At 35.6% G+C, this 20,319-nt stretch overlaps 1 protein-coding gene across 5 annotated transcripts in view; it reads right to left on the reverse strand.

Annotated features, from left to right (window-relative positions):
* LOC150100913 (protein NDRG3-like) overlaps window positions 1–20,319 on the reverse strand; it is a 398,002-nt gene that overhangs the window by 129,518 nt on the left and 248,165 nt on the right. For all 5 annotated transcript variants that reach the window (XM_090401073.1, XM_090401076.1, XM_090401074.1 and 2 more), the window contains 2 exons: window positions 19,528–19,593; window positions 6,502–6,601 (listed from right to left, as the gene is read on the reverse strand). In XM_090401073.1, the coding sequence (XP_090257199.1) occupies window positions 6,502–6,601; window positions 19,528–19,593 (166 nt within the window). The remainder of the gene's footprint in view (window positions 1–6,501; window positions 6,602–19,527; window positions 19,594–20,319) is intronic.

The raw sequence follows: 20,319 nt of genomic DNA on the forward strand, positions 1-20,319 counted from the left end.
GTGTGGCTTGTTTGTTTGTTTGTTGTTCACTGTTGGAGTTGTTTGCTAGGTAAGAGATATCCTAATTGGTTAGATTTATATGACTGACATTCAAATTTCACCAGTTTTAAAGTATGAAATTTTTCTATTAAAAAATTAATAGAATCCTATACCATTAGAATCTTAATGCCACTTTTAAACCACCTTTAAAATTAAAAAAAACATATTCAACTCCTCTAAGGATCCTCTCCCCCCATTGGCACATCCTGGATCTGTTGCACCTGTAACTTATCATATATTGGGGAAACTGTACATACAATCCCTATCCGTAAAAAAAGAACACAAATGACACATTAAATTTAAGTGTTGGTGAAGCAGGTCACAATTTTGGTGAAGCAGGCCTCTCAGATCACACTCTTAACACCCTACACCAAATCGATCGGAAAAGTATTTGCTCATTACATCATTCAAAAACCTGATATGAATGGAAATTTAAAGAAGCCTGTGAAATTTTGATTAACCACCCCAATCTTAACAATAATGGTGGCATAAAAATCCCAAGAATTTGGATGGCACACTTTCAGTACACTTAAGTTTCCAGCAAACCCTGACTTTAGAACTTGAAGCAATTTTTCAGCTTTTATTGGCCACCATCCATACATTGTGAAGTCATCACATCAACTAATGGCAATGATACAGAGGACTTTGACATGCAGGAATAGAGGTTATGGTTCCATTGTATAAGGCCTTCAACACACCTCATATGGATATTGTGCACAGATTTGGTCAGTGGGTTTTCATTGTAATGAGGATATGTCAAAAAAATCCAGAGAAGATTAACAAAGGTGGTAAATGGTCTTTGGAATAAGAATACAGATTGAAAGAATGTAATTTGCAAAACCTTGTGAATAGGAGGAAGGGAGGGGGGGGGGATATGATCGAGACATATAATTTAGTCAGAGGTTGTTACCATGGAAGGTTAACATGGAAGCAATTTTTCATAGAATGGGAGGGTGGGGAGAACAAGAGGTGGAAACTGTATAAGGAGGATGTAATCAAAGGATTGGAGAGTAAGGGTTCTTTGCATGGAAAGTGATTGGTGAGTGGAATGCATTGCCTAAGTGAGTTATGAATGCAGGACCACTGAATCAGCTTAAATAACAGTTGGATAAGCACTGCGTGTCATATCATGTATCTCCCATGATGAGCCTCTGACCCCATGGAGGTTAGATGTTAATAGTAATAATAAGATATAGTATATGATGCATTCATTAGTAAGAGTGAACAATTTGTGTGTGGAAAGTAAAAAATGATGAAGATCCATGACAAACATGTTCCAAATATGGTGAAGTAGTAGAGTGGCAAATGATAGCAATAATCATCAAAGTGTATTAGAGCAGCACTTCCCAAACTGTGGGTCACGGCCTCCTTCGGGACCGTAGGTTTTGTTGAGGGGGGGGGCATGAAATAATGAAAACAAATTGAAAATGTTTTAAGATTAAGTAGATTTTTTTTAATCTTACAAGAAACATATTTAATTTTTATTATTTATTATTTCTTTTTTGTTATTTTTTATATATTAATGGGGAAAAAAAATCACACATTGGTGCCGGATTCACAAATTTTGCTTCCTGCGTATTTTGGCACCTAATGAATATTAGTAAATATATGCTTATTCATATAATATTTCACTTGATATTGGTTTAGCAGTATTGAAACACATCCATCACATTAAATTGTTATTAAACTTCTTTTATGTTTTTAATTCTTTCTTTATTACTAATCATTTTACGTGCTTGTACTGCAAATGCACAATAACAATATATCTATATAAAAATGAGATAATGTGCATTTCAAATGTGTATGTAAGATGCTAAAAATGTAATATTTGCATTTGATTGTTGCAATATTCGCTGTGTATGTTTTGTATTGAATATAAATATAATAAATATTATAATAATATATGTCTATATTACGATTTTTTTTTGAGGGTGGCCATGAAATATTTTAATTTTTCCAAAGGGGACCCTGGCATCCAGAAGTTTGGGAAGCACTGTATTAGAGAACATGTAGATAGTAATGTAGTGTGTGTGTGTGAGGGGGGGGGGGGAGCATGAAAGTGAAAATGCATACAAATAATGGGAGAAGAGGCTGGGGGAAAGTCAACATACACAAAAAAAATAAATAAACAAAAATAGTGAAAGATGAAGAACAACAAGGTAGAAAATGAAAAAGAATATGGAGTCCCTCAGAGGATAAAGCATGAACTTAAATAAGTAGAAACTTATTTAAGTTCATGCTTCTACATACTAGAATAAAGAAAAATAGAAATAAAGAAGAAATGCAAGGAAAGAAAAAAAAAAAGAAAGAATGAAGCAAGAGAAAGTGCATAAGAAAAACAATATTGTACTGATTTCATGATTAGATTGATCAGGGTGTGCCTGAAGATAGTGTGTCAAAACTGCATTTTCCTGAGCAAAATTTAAAGATTGTTCCAATTAAAATGCAGAGAGAGAGAGAGAGAGAGAGTGATGGAATTGTTAGTTTTGAGCAGTATGAATGGTTTGAAAAGACAATTATGGCATAAGAGAAGATATGAACAAGCTACTGAAAGAAGAGAAGATGTGAAGTTACTTGGAGAGAGAGAGAGAGAAATTGTGTATGTTACCTTGGTATGATAAGAGAAAACTGGGGAGAAGGACCATGATGACTGTAAATGAGTCAATGCATAGTTTGTATAGGATAAAGGAGCATAATACGTAGTTTGTTTATATATGGAATGAATCAAATGGATGTAAGACACATGAATGATGTTGCATTTATATGAATATAAAATGTCTGGAGAGAGTGTGAGAATAGAAGTGCACAATAAGGGAAACTAGAGATGTTTGGAGAAATGGAGAGGAAAACACCCTTGAAGTGAGATTGAGAAATCAAAAAATGATAAACATAGTTTCTAGTTTTAAAATTTGAATAGAGCAGTTATTAAAAGATGCAAGAGTATGTGGGCTCAGGAAGTATACTGCAATTAATGTATACCTATGCCAGAAATATCAAGAATATAAGGAAAGAGTTTTCAGTATTTGTCAGTTATTCAAATTGGTCAAAAAATGTTAACATTAGTGAGACTTACTTGATGTAGGAGGGGGGTATAGTTACAGGGATAAAATATAAAGGAAATTTTATTTTGAGAAAGGATAGAGAGAGAGAACAGGAGTAAGGGAGGAGTATCGCTGACAAAAGTAAAACTACTGTTATCATCAGAAATTCTGATCATAACAAGAATAAAAGTTAAGTAGGAAGCAGAGTCAAGAGGAGTAGTGCATCTGGAATTATTTTGTATGAGAGTGACTAACAGGACAAAATATGTAGTCAGTAATTAGTGATGCTACTACAGGTCTGGGTGCACAAAGGAGGATGTAGATGGCAATCAACAAATCGATACAAGGGACCTCAACTGTGGAGAAATCAGAAAGAGGAAATAGCACAAACACGCACGCACGCACACACACACACACGGGAAATGGATGGGAGAGAAAGGTAATGGAATATCAGTACTGTAATTTAAAGAATTCAAGAACACTCAAATCCTAAGATTTGAAAGTAAATTACCCCTCTCTTTCACCAAAGGATGGGAGAGGAGTGATAATGCAATTTGGACTAGGAAGTGGCTAAATGTGGAATCTTTAGTTTTAAGGATATACATTAAACTACAGAGCTAGTAATTATCAGAAAATTAAGAAGTGGCTGGGAGCAACACTATAGCATAAGAAAAGTGCAAGAATAGAATATTAGTAATGCATGGGAGCTGATCATATGATGTTTGAGGGAAGTAGTATCAGGCAGTATACTTAGGGTCAAGAGGAATCAGCTGAGAGAGTAAAACAGATCAATGTCATTAAGCAGCAGCTGAAAAAATGTTATGCAGGAAATATAATCAACAAGTATAAAACACATTCAGAAATAGTCACCAGCATGGTAAGCAAAGCAAAATCAGATAGAGGAAATTAGCCAAGTGCCAATGAAAATCTCAAAGAGTTCTTTTATTAAGAAGGGAGGTGGCAGAAGCAGAAAAAATGGTTGAATTACTGAGTGATGTGATCATTTTGTCAGACTGCATCATACTACTGGAAATAATGTAGTAGCTTATGCGATAGAGACTGATCTGAGAATAAAGGTAGATATACTTGTAGGAGCTTAGGATATTATGAAATCTTAATGTGAAGCAAGTCATGAAAATAAATGTAATATCAGCCTGAGTATTACAAAGAAGTGTAAGAGAATCAGCAGAACTTCTAACCAGAGAGATAGCAAAGAGAGGACAAGATAGTTACTTGATGTAAAGCATGTCTCAAGACAGAGGTAGAAAATTATAGACTAATCAGTTTTGCAAGAGAGGTAGTTAAGGTATAATGTAAAGGGAAGAATTTAGGAATATGATATTCTGGGTATATGAGACGAGGAAAGCCCACTTTTGTAAAAGTTAGTTTTGCTTTAATAATTTACTCATTCTTCATAATAATGTGAGATTTGATAACTACACTGTGATACTGCTGGACTTTGCAAAATCATGGGTTGAGTGCCATACAGAACCTATTAAGTAAATTAGAGCAAATGAGGATCGTTATGAAGATGGTGACAAGGAGAAGAGAATGTTGACAGATGACAGACATGAAAGTAACTTCTAGGAATGATCCTTTGTTCTTGCCACTTCCCTTGGTTCTACTTGTCAAAATATATTCCTGGTGTCTATCTGGTAAATACATCTCAATAGATCCTCAATCTATCCTTGTAGCCACCACCATTTCACAATCCTGATATCATTTTTGCTACCTGCCCATGCTCTCTCTCAAGCTTCTTCATTCTTAAAATTTCAGCAGTCAGATCTGTAAGTCCAGATGTACTATATCAGGGCTTATACAATGCCTTCTATATTGCAGCAATCCTTTCTCTAAGTGTGCAAAGTATCCCCTGAACTTCAAATAGCTATTTACCATGCCCTAACATCTCCTGTCACCTTCACATCCTACCTGCCTTCTAACTATGGATTCCAAAATTCAATATCTTAAACTGCCATTTACTATCTTTCACACATTTTTCTCTCTACAATGCCTCTCAGATCATTTATATAACCATCACTATTATATCATCCCCATTTTGACCTGTCAACAATGCCAGAGGCATGCTTTCTATCATTCCCTAAGTCGAGCTCTCCTCTGACATTCTATTCTGCTCAACCAAAATCATCAAATCTACCACTCCTCACAGCTTCCTCCCCCTCTCATCTCTTCCCATAGATCTCTCATTTTCTCAACTCCTTCACTCCCTTTTTCTCCTTATGCCACCTAATCTCCTTTCATGCTTCCTAACCTCTTCACTCACCCTTATCCATATCACTCAACATCCACATGGTTAATATTTTTCATTGCAACTACCATATTTTCATATTCTGTCAGACTATCCATTGTTAAATCCATAGATACCTTTTTTTTTATATTCTCCTCACCCTCAAATCATACTGCTTTCATTTCTTCTCTGCTGGTGCTTGCTTATTTCTGATATACTTCTGCTATAACCAGAAATACTGACACAAGTATTCTAGTACTTTTTATTGAATGCATTTTTGACCCCCCACACACACACACATCTGTTTCTTACCACCCACATTTTTAATTGATAGGAAGCATACTTGTCATAAGCAGTACACTATAATTCCTGTAGCATGCATGTTCAGAATATAATCTTTGAATAGAGCACACAGAGTGAAAATGGACCCATGGTGACTACTATGATAGCAATGAGGAACAAGCTACAATACTAAACTTCCCAAAACACCGATACTACTTAAACACTATGTTTGCTCAGTCACAACTATCTTAGAAGCTAAATATGACCATACTGTTACTTATTAATCCAAATTAAATCTGATCTTTATCTCCTGTCTTGTCTAGTTAAAAAATAATAAAAAAGGCTGTCATTAGACAACCTTTTGCTAAAATATCCACTAACAGCTCTATTATCATTATTATTCAATATAATTATATTTTCTGTAATTCCTGCTAAGCACATCATACTAGGAATTTTAATATTATGCATTTCACTAAATGTCCTATTCTACTTATCTTAATATTATATCTCTATAACTTGTTTGTATTTAAGATGACAATGAGACTTGGTTGAAAATTTCTACAATTAAGATTGCAAAATCCAACCATGAAATTTTTATGTCTTATGCATCAATACATTCTCAAATATGTATGAAAATCTATAGAACTCTGATGAATGTCTATTTTTTTGTATTTCTCCCTATCTTTGTTTTGCAAGTAAAGGAATTCACCATACTTGTGTAACATTCAGCTTTATTTAGGTCGATAAGTACTTTAATATAGTACTTGCTGTCTAATCTGCAGACTGGTGAACCATGCTATAATTAAGTTGTTTCTTTACTTGTGAAGAAATACTTGTTTAACAAAACTTAAAAGAAATATAAATAAATCATTAAAAACAAAACAGCCAACTTACTTTCATCCATGTAGAATTTGATGGATCAAGGCGGCTGTTCATTGTGACAGTGTCTTCTAAATGAGGAGAATTAGCCCCTGATAAGAGCAGCACATGACACCTGTAAAACACGATTATTTGATATTAAATATTGCTACAAAGAAGTTTCTTTTCATATTTTTAGAACCACTATAGAAAAAAAGAAATGGGAAAATAAGTGAGTTATAGTTCATTCATAAGAATACAAAAAAAAAAAAAAAAAAAAAAAAGACATTGTAATTAAGAAAATTGCCAGCTGGGTTGGCCGAGTGATTAGCGTATATACGCTCTCCAGCCAAAAGGCTGCGGGTTCGAATCCAGCCATGGGCATGGATGTTAGTGATTGTCTGTGGAAATACTAATGGTGGTGGTCAGCAGTAGATGGCGATGGTGTAGTTGCAGTCAGTTGGTGAATTGAGTTGGTGGAGACAGAGTTGTAGAGCAGGTGTCCTCCCTCAATGAGTCTTTGGACTCCCTGGAGGTGTCAAATAATAATAATGAAATAATAAAAGAAAAGATATAAAACTCAACATCACCAGAGTTAAAGATCGGTACTATCGATATAAGAAGACTGAATGGCAAAGAAATGGAGCTAGCTGAGGGACCGAAACAAAAGAGACAAAAACTGGTGAGATCTTTCTGAGCAATAAATATAAAATGTTATATTGAGGCAATTACAATCAAGGAAAAGAAGGAGTAGTCATAGTATTCAACACTAAATATGAGGCTAATCTTCTTGAATGGCTGGCAGTCTTAAGTAGAGTGATGTGGGCAGATATCAGAATGAAGAACTGGAGAATGAGACTTATTTGCCTATGGTCCCATAGAAGGTTCCACTAAGGTAGATGTGGAGAAATTTTTTGAGGCTTTAGAGAAAGCAACTGACATAATGAAAGAGAAAAAGTTGGTCCTTGTTGGGGATCTAAATAGCAGAGTAGGAAATGATTGTCAGACATGCAAAAATATATTGGGAAAATTTGCAGAAAAGAGAAAAGCTAATAATAATGGCAAATACCTGTTGGATTTCTGCTCAGGACATGGACTGGTTATTACTAACACCACGTTCAACATAAAAACGTGAAAAATTCACATGGAGAGAAGAGGCAAGGAATAAGAAAAGTCTCATTGACTATGTAATTGTTGATAGTGATGTTTTCTTGCTGGTACAGGACACCACAGTGTACAGAGGATTTGAAATTGGAAGTGATCACTATTTAGTCTTGAGAAGGATAAAATTGAATTTCATTTTGAAAAGCAGAATGTTTAAGAAAGTTTTAAAGAGAATAAAAGTTGTGCAGCTCTCAGATGTAAACTGTAGACTAAAATACACAAAGGTTATTGAAGAAAAAATGAAAGTAAACATGTTCATTTTTTATCAAACGAGAACGGGAACCAAACCTTGGAGATTCAGTGGCAAGCCTTGAAAAAAATAAAGATTGATTCAGTCAGAGAGGCTTGTGGTGAGGTTGTCTGCAAGGATAGAAAAATCAGAAATCCATGGTGAACACAGGAAGTTTACGAGGCAGTGAAGGAAAAGAAGAAGAAAGCATATCAAAAGTTCCTAGCAAATAAGTCAACTTGTGCTCTTAGAGAATACAGAGACAAATGTAAAAAAGCTAAACACTGTGTAAAACTAGCTAAACAAAAGTCATCGGAAGACTTTGGTAAAAACATAGAAAATAAATATCAAGAGGGTGGCAAGATATTCTGGAGGTTGTTGAAGAAGCTCAGAAATGGAGGAAAGTTGTAAAAGGAATTAGAGATGCTAAAGGTGATATGAAAACTGGAGAAAAAGATATCCTTGAAGTATGGAGTAGTTACTTTGAAAAACTGGTAAATGAAACAAGCATCAATAGCACAGTGGTAAAAAAAACACTCAACAGGCATGCAGTCAGGAATGCATATCCATACTTAAAGTAGAAAAGCCATCAAAGGCCTAAAATGTGGAAAGGCAACTGGAGTAGATAATATTCGACCAGAAGTGCTCAAGTGTGGTGGTATAAAACTCTTTCAGTGGCTGCACTGCATAGTTCAGAATGCCTGGATAGAGGGACAAATTCCAGATGAGTGGAGTAGAGCTCTCGTAGTACCCATATATAAAAAGGGAAATAATACTGAATGTGAGAATTACAGAGGTTCTCTACTGAGTGTTCCTGGTAAGATTTATGCAAGTATACTTGAGAGGTTGAGAAGGATTGTGGAAGAAAAGCTTGGTGAAGAGCAAGCCGGATTCAGGCTAAATAGGTAAAAGGATCAAATTTTCACTTTATGGCAAATAGTTGAGAAATCAAGGGAATATAACAAAGATCTGTATGTAAGTTTTGTACCACGAGTTTTACGTGGGAAATTGTGAAAGAATATTTGTTATCAGCAATGGTAAGTTGTATACCACGAGTGAAGAAGAGGACGCAATTTGGAGTAAAGTGGATGACAAACAATATTAAACAGGAATTGCATGCCAAAAAGAGGCTATGGAAGAGATATAAGGAGACAGGTGAAGAGATGCATGAGGAATATAAGACACAGGCCAAAAGAGTGACTAGTGTGGTAAGGAAAGCGAAACTGGAATATGAGAGGAGATTGGCCCTAAGATCCAAAGAAAATCCTAGGGAATTTTTTAGCTATGTGGCCAGTAGGAAGAGAAATGACTGTGGAAGAATGATATTGTGGGATAAAAATGGGAATAGAGTGACTGATGCAGAGGACATAGTGGAATTGTTCAATGAACACTTTATTGGAGTATTTCATCCTAGAGGAGTCAGTTTTAATGCTAGAGGGATAGGACTGGTTCGAGGTCTGGAGGTACAGGAGGAGAGTGTGTTTCAGATACTGAGTACTCTGGATGTCAGTAAAGCTGTGGGACTGGATGGTATTTCACCACGAGTTTTGAGAGAATGTGCTAGAGAATTGACAGTGCCTTTAACATGGCTTTTCAATGAAAGTTTGGCTTTGGCAAAGGTGCCCAGGGAATGGAAGGGTGGTAACAGACTGGAAGTGTCTAATTATAGGCCAGTCTGTGTGTCATCAGTAGTTGTTAAGATCTTGGAGAAAGTAGTGAGGGACAGCATACAGCATTGGGCAGATGAGGGTAATGTTATCTGTGAGAATCAACATGGATTTGTGAAAGGACGCTCTTGTTTTAGCAATATGCTAGCCTTTTATAATAAAGTTACAAGAACATTAGATGAGGGAAAGGCATATACTGCAATTTTCTTAGACTTGGCGAAGGCATTTGACAGGGTGCTACATGATAAGCTGATATTTAAGTTGCAGCACATGGGTCTGGATGTCAGATTGGTCAACTGGATTCAGGATTGGCTGTCTGATAGGTATCAGAGAGTTGTTTATGGTGGAGCAGTTTCCAGGAGGCAGAGGGTTACAAGTGGGGTCCCACAGGGCTCAGTACTAGGACCTATATTGTTTAACCTTTATATCAATGACATAGCCAGTGGATTGCAGGGGGATATTCAGTGTTTGCAGATGATGCGAAGCTGGGAAGGATTATTAGTAATAGTGCAGATGTGGTAGCCCTGCAAGAGGATTTAAATAAGCTAGATAGATGGGCAAATGAATGGGGGTCTCAGTTTAATGCACAAAATGTAAGGTCTTGAGGTTTGGGAAACATCGATGGGATGCTGCATACTCTATGAGAGGAGTTATACTAGAGGAAGTAGGGGAGACAAGAGATCTGGGGTTGATGATTGATAGAAACCTCAAGTTTAGGGGACATATTGCAAAGGTGGTGAAGGTAACACAGAGGATTGCTGCTATTATGAGAAGGACACTGACCTGCAGAGATAAGAGGGTTATCATTCCGTTGTATAAGTCTCTGATCAGACCACACTTGGACTATTGTTCTCAGATTTGGTCCCCAGGATTTGAAGGGGATTTGAATTAACTGTGGCTGAGAGAATGTGGACTGCAGAGTTTGGTGGATAGAGGAAGGAGAGGTGATATGATTGAGACTTTTAAACTGTTGAGAGGTGGTTACAGGGTTGACACTGGGGAGTTCTTTCGCTTGGTTGAACAGCGGGAAGGAGTGATGACAAGAGACCATCCCTGGAAGTTACGAAAGGAAACTGTGAGCAAGAGTGTAAGGAGTGGTTTCTTTGTGTGGAGGGTGGTTGAGCCGTGGAATGCACTGCCTGATGGAGTGGTGGGAGCGAGAACGGTCAGTGAGTTTAAAGAGTGGTATGATAGACTTTGTGTTTCTCAGGGGGGGGGCCTCCCCTCGATGAGTCTTGATAGACTTTATGTCTTAGGAAGGACCTCCCTCGATGAGTCTTTTGACTCCTTGGAGGCCTGAATAATAATAATAATAATAATAATAAAGTTTTGTAGATCTGGAAAAGGCATATGACAAGGTGCCAAGAGAGAAGTTATTCAATATGCTACAGATATATGGTGTCAATGGGGTATTATATCAAGCAATACTTAGTCTTTATTTGAGTCGTAAGTCAGCAGTTAGAATTGAAGGAAGTACAGGAAGATGGTTTAATGTTAAATCTGGTGAGAGACAAGGATGTACATTATCCCCTCTGTTATTCATTATCTATATGGATCACATTATGAGGGAAAGTGGTATTAAACCTGATATCAAAATGGAAATGTTAACGTCAGCTCTTTGCTTTATGCAGACGATATTATACTTTTAAATAAATTGCTACAAGTCTGTAAGATTCCCTGACTAAATTGAATAACTGTTGTAATAGATATGGTATGAAGATCAGCAATAATAAGAGAAAGATAATGAAAATAGGCAGAAGCATTGAAAATGTCAACTGTGTTGTGAATGGAGAACCTGTGCGAATAAGTAAAACATTTCAGCTACTTGGGCATGATTTTTAGTGAAGATGGTAAATTAAATATGGAAATAGACAATAGAATCAACAAAGCTAGTATGGTAGAAAGTCAATTGAATAAATTCATATGGAATAAGAGAGAAATTAGTTGGAACACTAAATTAGCTGTATACAAGACAGACCAATTTTAAAACCAATTTTAAACCAAGTTCAAACCAATTTTAACTTATGGAGCTGAGAGCTGGGTTAGAAATAAAACACTTGACCAAAGACTAGAGACCACAAATATGAGAGTCCTGAGAGAGGTTGGGGTGTGAACAGATGGCAATATCATATTAAAAATGAGGATATTAGGAAAGAACTTGATATTGTTAGCATCCAGGAATGTGTTAGTAGAGCTAATCTCAGGTGGTATGGTCACTTAAACAGAATAGAAGAGGAAAGATTAGTAAAACAAGTGTTCTCTGCCAGGTTGGCAGGAAAAACGCCCAGCGGAAGACCAAGATGTAGGTGGATGGATACAGTAAAAATTGCCTTGAAATATAAGATCTGATAATGTTGGAGTCTTGACAGATAATGGATTGATTTGGAAGAAAATTATTGATAAGAAGTTAGTAATGATGTAAGTTTTATGTAGTACTATCATATCCTGTACACTCCTTGATGGTACATAGCAGGAATTTGATGATGATGATGATGAAGATATAAAATGCTTGAAAGGTTAACTACATGCATGCCAGCTAATGCTACACCTCTGTTTTATTTACACACATGTATAAATATTGGAAAGAGGTAGAAGGCACTTTTCGTACAGAATCAGGTAAAGAGGTTGATTAGTTGCGAAGACAAATTAATAATTAATATCAGAAAATGCATAATGGTGACAATTTATGAATGCCAGAAATATTAAAAATAAACAGAAGGAAGTTATGGCACTGATTAATGCAGTTTGTCAAAAAACTACTCATATAAGTGAACAATAGTTAATTGAGGATAAAACTGTGAAAATAATTATGAAATATTTAAGCAAATTACCTCAATGAGTATAAGACAAATATTCATTCTAAATAATTTTAAAACTGGAAACAAACTGAAAGAAAAGAGAAAAATAAATTTATAGTTACTGAGGGATAATTAACTTTAAACAGCATAATACTGGAGAAACAATATTTACAAAAGCTGAATTTGATGCCAGCTTCAGAGCATTTGTCTAAAATGAATGGTCACCTTGCCTCTGATTCAAGAGGGAATGTTATCATACAGTTCTGATCTGGAGAGAAATGAGAATGAAGGAGAAAAATTTGATTGCATTTCTAGAGCAAAGAGGATAAACTGGTAAGAATCAAATAAATAAAATTATTAAAAAAAAAAGAAAATGTTCTGGAAGAAATTTTGTGAGAAGAATAACGAGCAAGTTCATAAGTAATAAAAAAACAGGCTAATGCCTGTTCTTCTATAATAACAGGCATTAATAGAAAAGACAAAATCAGGCTATGAGAGGAAATTAGGCCAAAGGGAATTCAATCACAGGATGTGGTTGTGAATGAGGTATCAACACTTCATATCATTTGGAAGGTAGTCAAACAGGAAAAAGTTGTTATCAAGAAGGTCTATATGTGAAACTATAAGGCGAGTGATTATCAGAAGCTCTGTAGTCAACTAACATCAATACATTGGGTTGAAGAATTGTCTAGAAAAGATGTTGACGGTGAAGGAGAAATGATAAGGCAGTATCTAACACAAGCAATTCATAACAAGAATTAAGAAAATAAACAGAGTAGGAATGAGATGGATGAATGGTGAAATCAAAAAAGCAGTATTACAAAAGAAGTTGTTGTGGAGGAAGTACAAGACAGTTTGCAGTGAACAGATGTATGAAGAATATAAAGTGCAGGCTAGAAAAATGACAAGCATGGTTAAAAAAGGAAAAGTAGAATTATTAAAGAAAATATGTTTAATGTAAAGATGAAGAATGTGTTGGATAAGAATCCTAAGGAGTTCTTTCGATATGTAGCCAGCAAAAGAAAGAATGATTATGGAAGGATGACATTGATTGGAGAAAATGGTATAAAGACAGCTATTGAGGAAAGTGTGGTGGAGATAGTTAATGAGCAGCTCATAAAGGTCTTTCTTTCTTGTGAATGCGACATCATGGAGAGATTGAGAGCAGTTGATGATGAGGAAGAAGAGACTGACTGTAAGTGAGCAATAGGTGTATTGGGGAATTGAGCAGACTTGATGTTAATAAGGCTGTGGGACTTGATAATATATCACAACATATTCTGAAGGAATGTGCTAGGGAGTTGATTTCTGCCTGCACATATTTTTTTAATGTGAGTCTTGCACTCGGTCAAGTTCCTAAGGAATGGAAGGAGGGCAAGATTGTGCCACTTCATAAAGGAGGTGATCAAACTCAAGCATCAAACTGAAGGATGAAGAGATGTTGGAGAGGGTCCAAAGGCAACTGACTAAGGTAGTTTCTGACCTCTGGAATGTTGAATATGAGGAAAGATTGAGAAGACGTAATTTACAGTCTGGTTTGGAGTGGGACTACTGGTCTTTGTCTGTGGTCCCATGAAGGCAGCTCAGTACCTTGATATTCTGGATAATCAAGTGCTGCCTACCTACACCGCAGAGTTTTAATGGAACGGACCCATGTTACTATCAAGATGACAATGCCCCGTGTCACAAAGCTACAGCTGTTATCGAATGGTATGAAGAGATGAAAGTTAAACGACTGCCCTGGTCTGTACAGTCCTGACTTGAATCCCACTGAATGTGGATTGAATTGGAGCAGCGATGAAGGTCCAGAACAGCACATCCTAAATCTGTCACTGAACTCAGTGCTGCTTTGATGGAGGAATGCAGACAAATTCCACCTGATGTCTGTCACCCATTGGTGGAAAGCCTCCCTCAAAGGAGATGATCAAAGCCAAAGGTGGACATACCCAATATTAGAGTTCATCTGTTGGTATCAATTGTAAATTACTAAAGTATCCAGACAATTATTGGTAGATAGTGTGCGTGTGTATAAATATATCATATTCCCAACCTGGAATATGATATATATATCGTATTTCTGGAAGATACCATCATGCCACCTCCTCTGAATTTCATAGTTGGTGTTATGCAGTCTAGTAAGAGAGGTCCACCAGACATCCGCCACACCCATCCATCTGTTCGGTAAAGAGTGTAGCATGATTTATCACTCCAAGATTCCACTTTCCACTGTACACCTTCTTTGCACCACTGAAGATGACACTGCATGTTGATACAGGTGTGGGATTGCATATTGTGGCCCTACCATGGAAACCTACCATGTTGTGAACCTCGGTTCTGAATGTTTTTGTGCAGAGTCGTGTTTCAGTCGATTGCAAGTCTGTCATGTTCCAGTCAATGACATGTCAGCTGATGAATAGCCATTTTTGCATATTATCATTCATAGCACCCTACGGTCACATTCAGTGAGTGTGTTGGGATCATTTCACTGCAGGTAGCACATGCAGTCCTACCATCTCAGTATTAGTATCACTGATTGTTGACAAATTGGGTCATTCCAGGTCAACAATTTTCTGAGCAGATAGGAGGCCTGCAATATGGCATCCTATCACAATGCCTCTTTTAAACTGAGTCAATTCCCTTCTCATAGCCATTTCACATGGACACAGTTGCACTGTCTTGGAAGAATCATATTCCTTCAATTTATACCAGCTACAAACATGTGACTCGTTACATGCATGATGCACCTCGTCCAAGAAAGTGCCCACTGACTGTTTTCCAAGCAGTGTAAAGCATTGTAATAACAGATAATATAGAATTAAAGATGCAATAGACAAAATTAATTTAGTATAACTGGCAGTACTTGTAGTTTGTGCATGTGCAACATTAATTGGCAGTGATCAATTTATATATATATATATATATTAATTGATCATGATGATGATGAACAGCCTCTTTTTCTACCCATTGCAGGGTGAAGGCCTCTCCCATTGCAGGAGGTTTGGGTCTACTACTCCCATGGTGACCCAGTCCATATTGGGAGAGTGAATCTTTACTTGGGTGAATGAATGTATGAAGGTGGAAGATAATCACAAACATCCATGCCTATGCAGGATTCGAATTGGTTAGTCGAGAGCTGATACGCTAACCACTCAGCCAACCAGACCGGCTAATCGATCATATATAGTATTTTATGTTTAATATATTGTATATATTATATACATAAAGAGAATTTCGATTTATGATATTTTGAATAACTATTGAAAAATGCTTTATGGATGGCATAGATGTAACCAATGAATTTGGAATCTATTTCTTAAATATTTGTTTAATTACAATTAAAAAGTTATTTAATTTAACAAATTTATTACACCTTAAATTTTTAAATTAGTGAATAAAGATTTGTTATTTAATTTTAAAAAATGTATTCAAAATTAAAATAATAAAAACACCTCTTAGTTTTAAACAACTATTAAATATAAAATTTAATGTTAATGATTTCATGAATATAGCTGTGCAAAGGTATGTTTTTTTTTTCCCCTACGAATATGAATTTTTATACGGGTTTTGACAATAGAATCCATTCAAGATACAAACACAGGAAGACATACGTTCAAATCAATTCTGAAATAATTATTCCAGTTGAAATAAAAATAATTTTTTAGAAGGGTATTGTTGGACATCAGTCTCTTCATCAATCTGGACAATGCCCTTTGGTTGGAAAGAGTCAGGATACCGTCTAGAATGGGAAGAGTTTTTTTCATCTAAAGTTGAATTAGACCAATGGGAATTAGACCGAAGGATTTTTCATTCCGGAATTTTTTTTTTTCATCACATGAAACAGGCAAATCATGAGAATACCACATGCAGTTTACTTAGTTCAAGTTTAAAACTTCATAGAAAATTCATATGTACATGTAGCAGAATCAAAGTTTTTCATCTTTGAAATGTTAAACATTGGTGTTTGAAAAGACAATGAGTGCCATGCATAACTTCAGGAAATTTTAAACATTGCACCTCTGAAGCTTAGTAGCTGGATGTCTGTGAAAGAACACTGCATACTGAATTAGAACTCTCAAGCAATTTTACATATAATTAGTCAGGGGATGCAGGCAAATTTAAAAGGTCTTCTCACTGTTAACACCATGAGGTTTATGCTTTTTTTTGGGGGGGGGGAAATAACTGAGACCTCCTGCTTTGCAGAGGTGAACTTATACTGCCAGCAGTTCACTTCAGATTATTTACTCGAGTATTTGGTGCATGGTGTAAAACTGTGAGCATTATAATATTTCTTTGTAAACAACATTAGAAGCTTCATCATCCTCGACAAAAATAATTAAATTCTCAGGACTGCTAACCTGAGAACATGCTACGTATAACTGCTCATATCCAAAACATTCACCTCTTAAATCTAAACCTGCATATCTATGGGTCTGTCCTTGGGCTTTATTAATCGTCATTGCAAAGCAAACTCTTATTGGAAATTGTAACCATTTGAATGTAAATGGATAGTCTGAAGGAATGAGGGGTATCCGAGGAATGAAGGCAATTTCTCCAATACCAGGACCTGTAAATATCACAGCTTCTATCATATTCAGTGTCAATGATTTTACTTCAAGTCTAGTTCCAGTGCAAAGATTTGGAGGGGGGGGATTGCAGATTGCAGAGCAACATAATAGGAGCATCTATTTTCAATTGAATTTCATGACCAGGCAATCCAAATGAATAAAGCAAATTTAAAAATTCCATGGGAAAATGAACTGCATCATCTACATCCACAGAAGTGTCTACTGATTTGTAAACACTAACAGATCCATTAACCCTATTAATAACAAACTCTCGTTCATTATTGACACAGTGTCATCTCAAGGTGAGGATCTCTCTCCTTGAACCAAGAAGGCGAGTTTTCTGTTATTTCTCAATAGATGGGTAGACCCTGCACAACAGTTTATCTGCAGTTTGGACAATTTTCCCAATATTTCATTGGGTTAATATAATTTTCTGTGTCCAATTTTTAACATTTTTGAGGAGAAGGAAAGGAATGTGCATTAGAGTCTCTATGCAGGTGAATATGCACATTGGATTTGAGAAAAACTTCTCTATACATGCCATAGAGACGATTTCTTAAGGTATGCATTCACTTCATCCACCCTGGTTCCATGGGATATGATGGGCAGTGTTTGTCGAAAATCACCAGTAAATAAAACAGTTATTCCACCCATTTTTAGATCATCTGATCTGATATCCCTCAGTGTTCTGTTTACTGCTTCAACATATGTTTTATGGAACACTGTACATTCATCCAAAACAATCAAAAAAAACCTTTTGTAATAATTTCAACAAATTACTTTGTTTGATATATTGCACATAGGTGTATCATTAGTCACATTTTTAAGTGGTACTTTGAAAGTAGAATGAGCAGTTCAACCACCTTGCAACAGAGTAGCTTCTATACCTGAGGATGCCACAACCAGAGCAATTTTACTTGGTTCTCAACTTAGCTAATAACAAATTTAGTAAAAATGTTTTTCCAGTACCACCTAGAGCATCCAAGAAAATCAGTTTCCCTGATTGATTTTCACAGCTTGTTAAAACATTGTGTAAAAAACTTCAGCCTGATCTGAAGTTAGCGATTGTTAATGCCGACTTAATAAATCCCAAAGTTCAGTGAAACTGTATAAGGTTTCCTGGATTAAATCTGTATTTAGAGGTAAAGGACTGTTTGGTATCGGAAGACGTAAATCTTTAACACTTTTGTCACTTATTATCACTGATTTGACAACTGACTCAAGTCTCATAATGGATCAGGAGGAGCTGTGACTTCATTTGGTTTCACCTTTCCATTCAAACAACATTGCAGAAGATTCATGTCTGTGTTTAAATGCTTTACAGTGCTGACATACTACAATCATAGCACTGATCACAATTGTTGGATCAATGGATTATCTTATATTACAACTGTAAGAGAAAGCAGACCGCTCCTTATTATTCCAAGAAGCTTCAATAATTTCACTCTGTCTATTAAGTCTCGTACACCTTGCTGCAGGAGTTGAGTGACTTATAGAACTTACTCTTAGTTGTTGCATCTATATCTAAAATATTTAACAATATCTGGCCTGTCACAATATCTAACAACAGAATTTAACAATATCTGGTCTATTGCAATATCTAACAATAGAATTTAACAATATCTAAAAAATTTAACTATATCTGGCCACTATTTTGTGGCCAGATATTGTTAAGCTGCAGTACGAGCCGTGGAGGGAGGTAAAAAAACAAACGAATCACTGTTTGATAATCTGGAGGTGTACATTGATGAAAATGCATATAAATGCCTTGGAACATCCTCTATCTATTGGTGAAGAAATCATTAAAATCTGTCAATTCATTCTCGAGTTATAAGCAAACATCAAACACAGACTTTGCTTTATATATATATATATATATATGACAGAATGATCATTGACTCGGTTAACATACATAGTTTTATGAAAAAAAATTGAATGACTAGAACCGAGTTCTAGTCATTCAATTTTTTTCATAAAAATATATATATATATATATATATATATATATATAGAGAGAGAGAGAGAGAGAGAGAGAGAGAGAGAGACTTCTTTATGTAAAGAAACTCCTCTCTCTCACTCACTCACAGGATCCTTATCCTTCTAGATCTCAGAATTATATGAAGAAGAAAAGTTTTAAAAATGAAGGCTCTAAATACAAGAACATCTTTATTCCAATGCAAGTAAATAATACAAGTAATCAAATAGTTTTAATCATGATTAACCTCCACATACTTGCCATGATGTATGTCTGCAGTGATCACACCATAGGTGCGAACAAAATTGTTGAAAAACATAGATACAGACAGTTGATTTGGTTATTAATCTAATTTTAGCAGCAGAGAGAAATGTGTGCATTACATGATTGTAATAAAATATACTGTCAACATTTTTCAGGTATTATTTATAGTGATAGAGAGGGGGGAAAACTGGATGATGCTTTCATTACAAAGAATGAACGATGAAAATATACTGATTTTACATTTACTATGCAATTTTTTTTTTTATTTTTTATGTGACTCTCACTAATGAAAGGTTGTAAAACCTATAGTACATTAATGCTATGGGCAGCAGATAATTTTTTTTTGAGAGAACTTATTAATCCAATATTTTGAAATACACATAAGTGAATACCACATTACCTAAAATTGCGTACTGTCTTTTTTTTGGCAGGATCAGTTTCCCTGACAATCTGCAAGTCTGATCGTCTGAAAGCAAAAAAATTAAAATAAAAGCTTTAATAACATTCAACAAGATTAAAATTAGATGTGCTGTACAATAGTTATTATTATTATTATTATTATTCAGGCCTCCATGGAGTCAAAAGACTCATTGTGAGAGGTCCTTCCTAGGAAACACAAAGTCTATCAAGACTCAGAGGTCCCTTCTAGGAAACACAAAGTCTATCATACCACTCCTTAAACTCATTGACCGTTCTCACTCTCACCACTCTATCAGGCAATGCATTCCATGGTTCAACCACTCTCCATGCAAAGAAACCACTCCTCACCCTCTTGCTCACAGTTTCCTTCCGTAACTTCCAGGGATGGGATTTTATGATTATCTATAATTAAAAATGACTTACTGGCATCATTTTGGTAACAGGACTATGATTTTTAGGTTCTGCTCATCTCTTCCTCTTTCAGAAATCACATAATAAAAAAATACCACCACATGTAAGCCATCGACAATGTCACAAGCTTCATTTCATATTCATTTCCATTTGTTTCAATTTATAATCACTTTCCATTGCAGTATCCTGTCAAATGCCTTTGCAAAATTCAAAAATGTGGGCATAGGCGTTTTTCTTCTTCTTTCTCATCTGTCAAATGATAGGTTGAGTCCCTTATGTGCACATTTTGTTTATGAAACTCAAATGTCACTTTATTATAGAATGTGAGTAGATTACTAAGGTAAGACCTCCCCTCACAAAA

This window comes from Typopeltis vanoorti, chromosome 12 (assembly GCF_054136105.1).
Source record: "Typopeltis vanoorti isolate ZY-2024b chromosome 12, IOZ_Tvanoo_1.0, whole genome shotgun sequence".
NCBI lineage: Eukaryota > Metazoa > Arthropoda > Arachnida > Uropygi > Thelyphonidae > Typopeltis > Typopeltis vanoorti.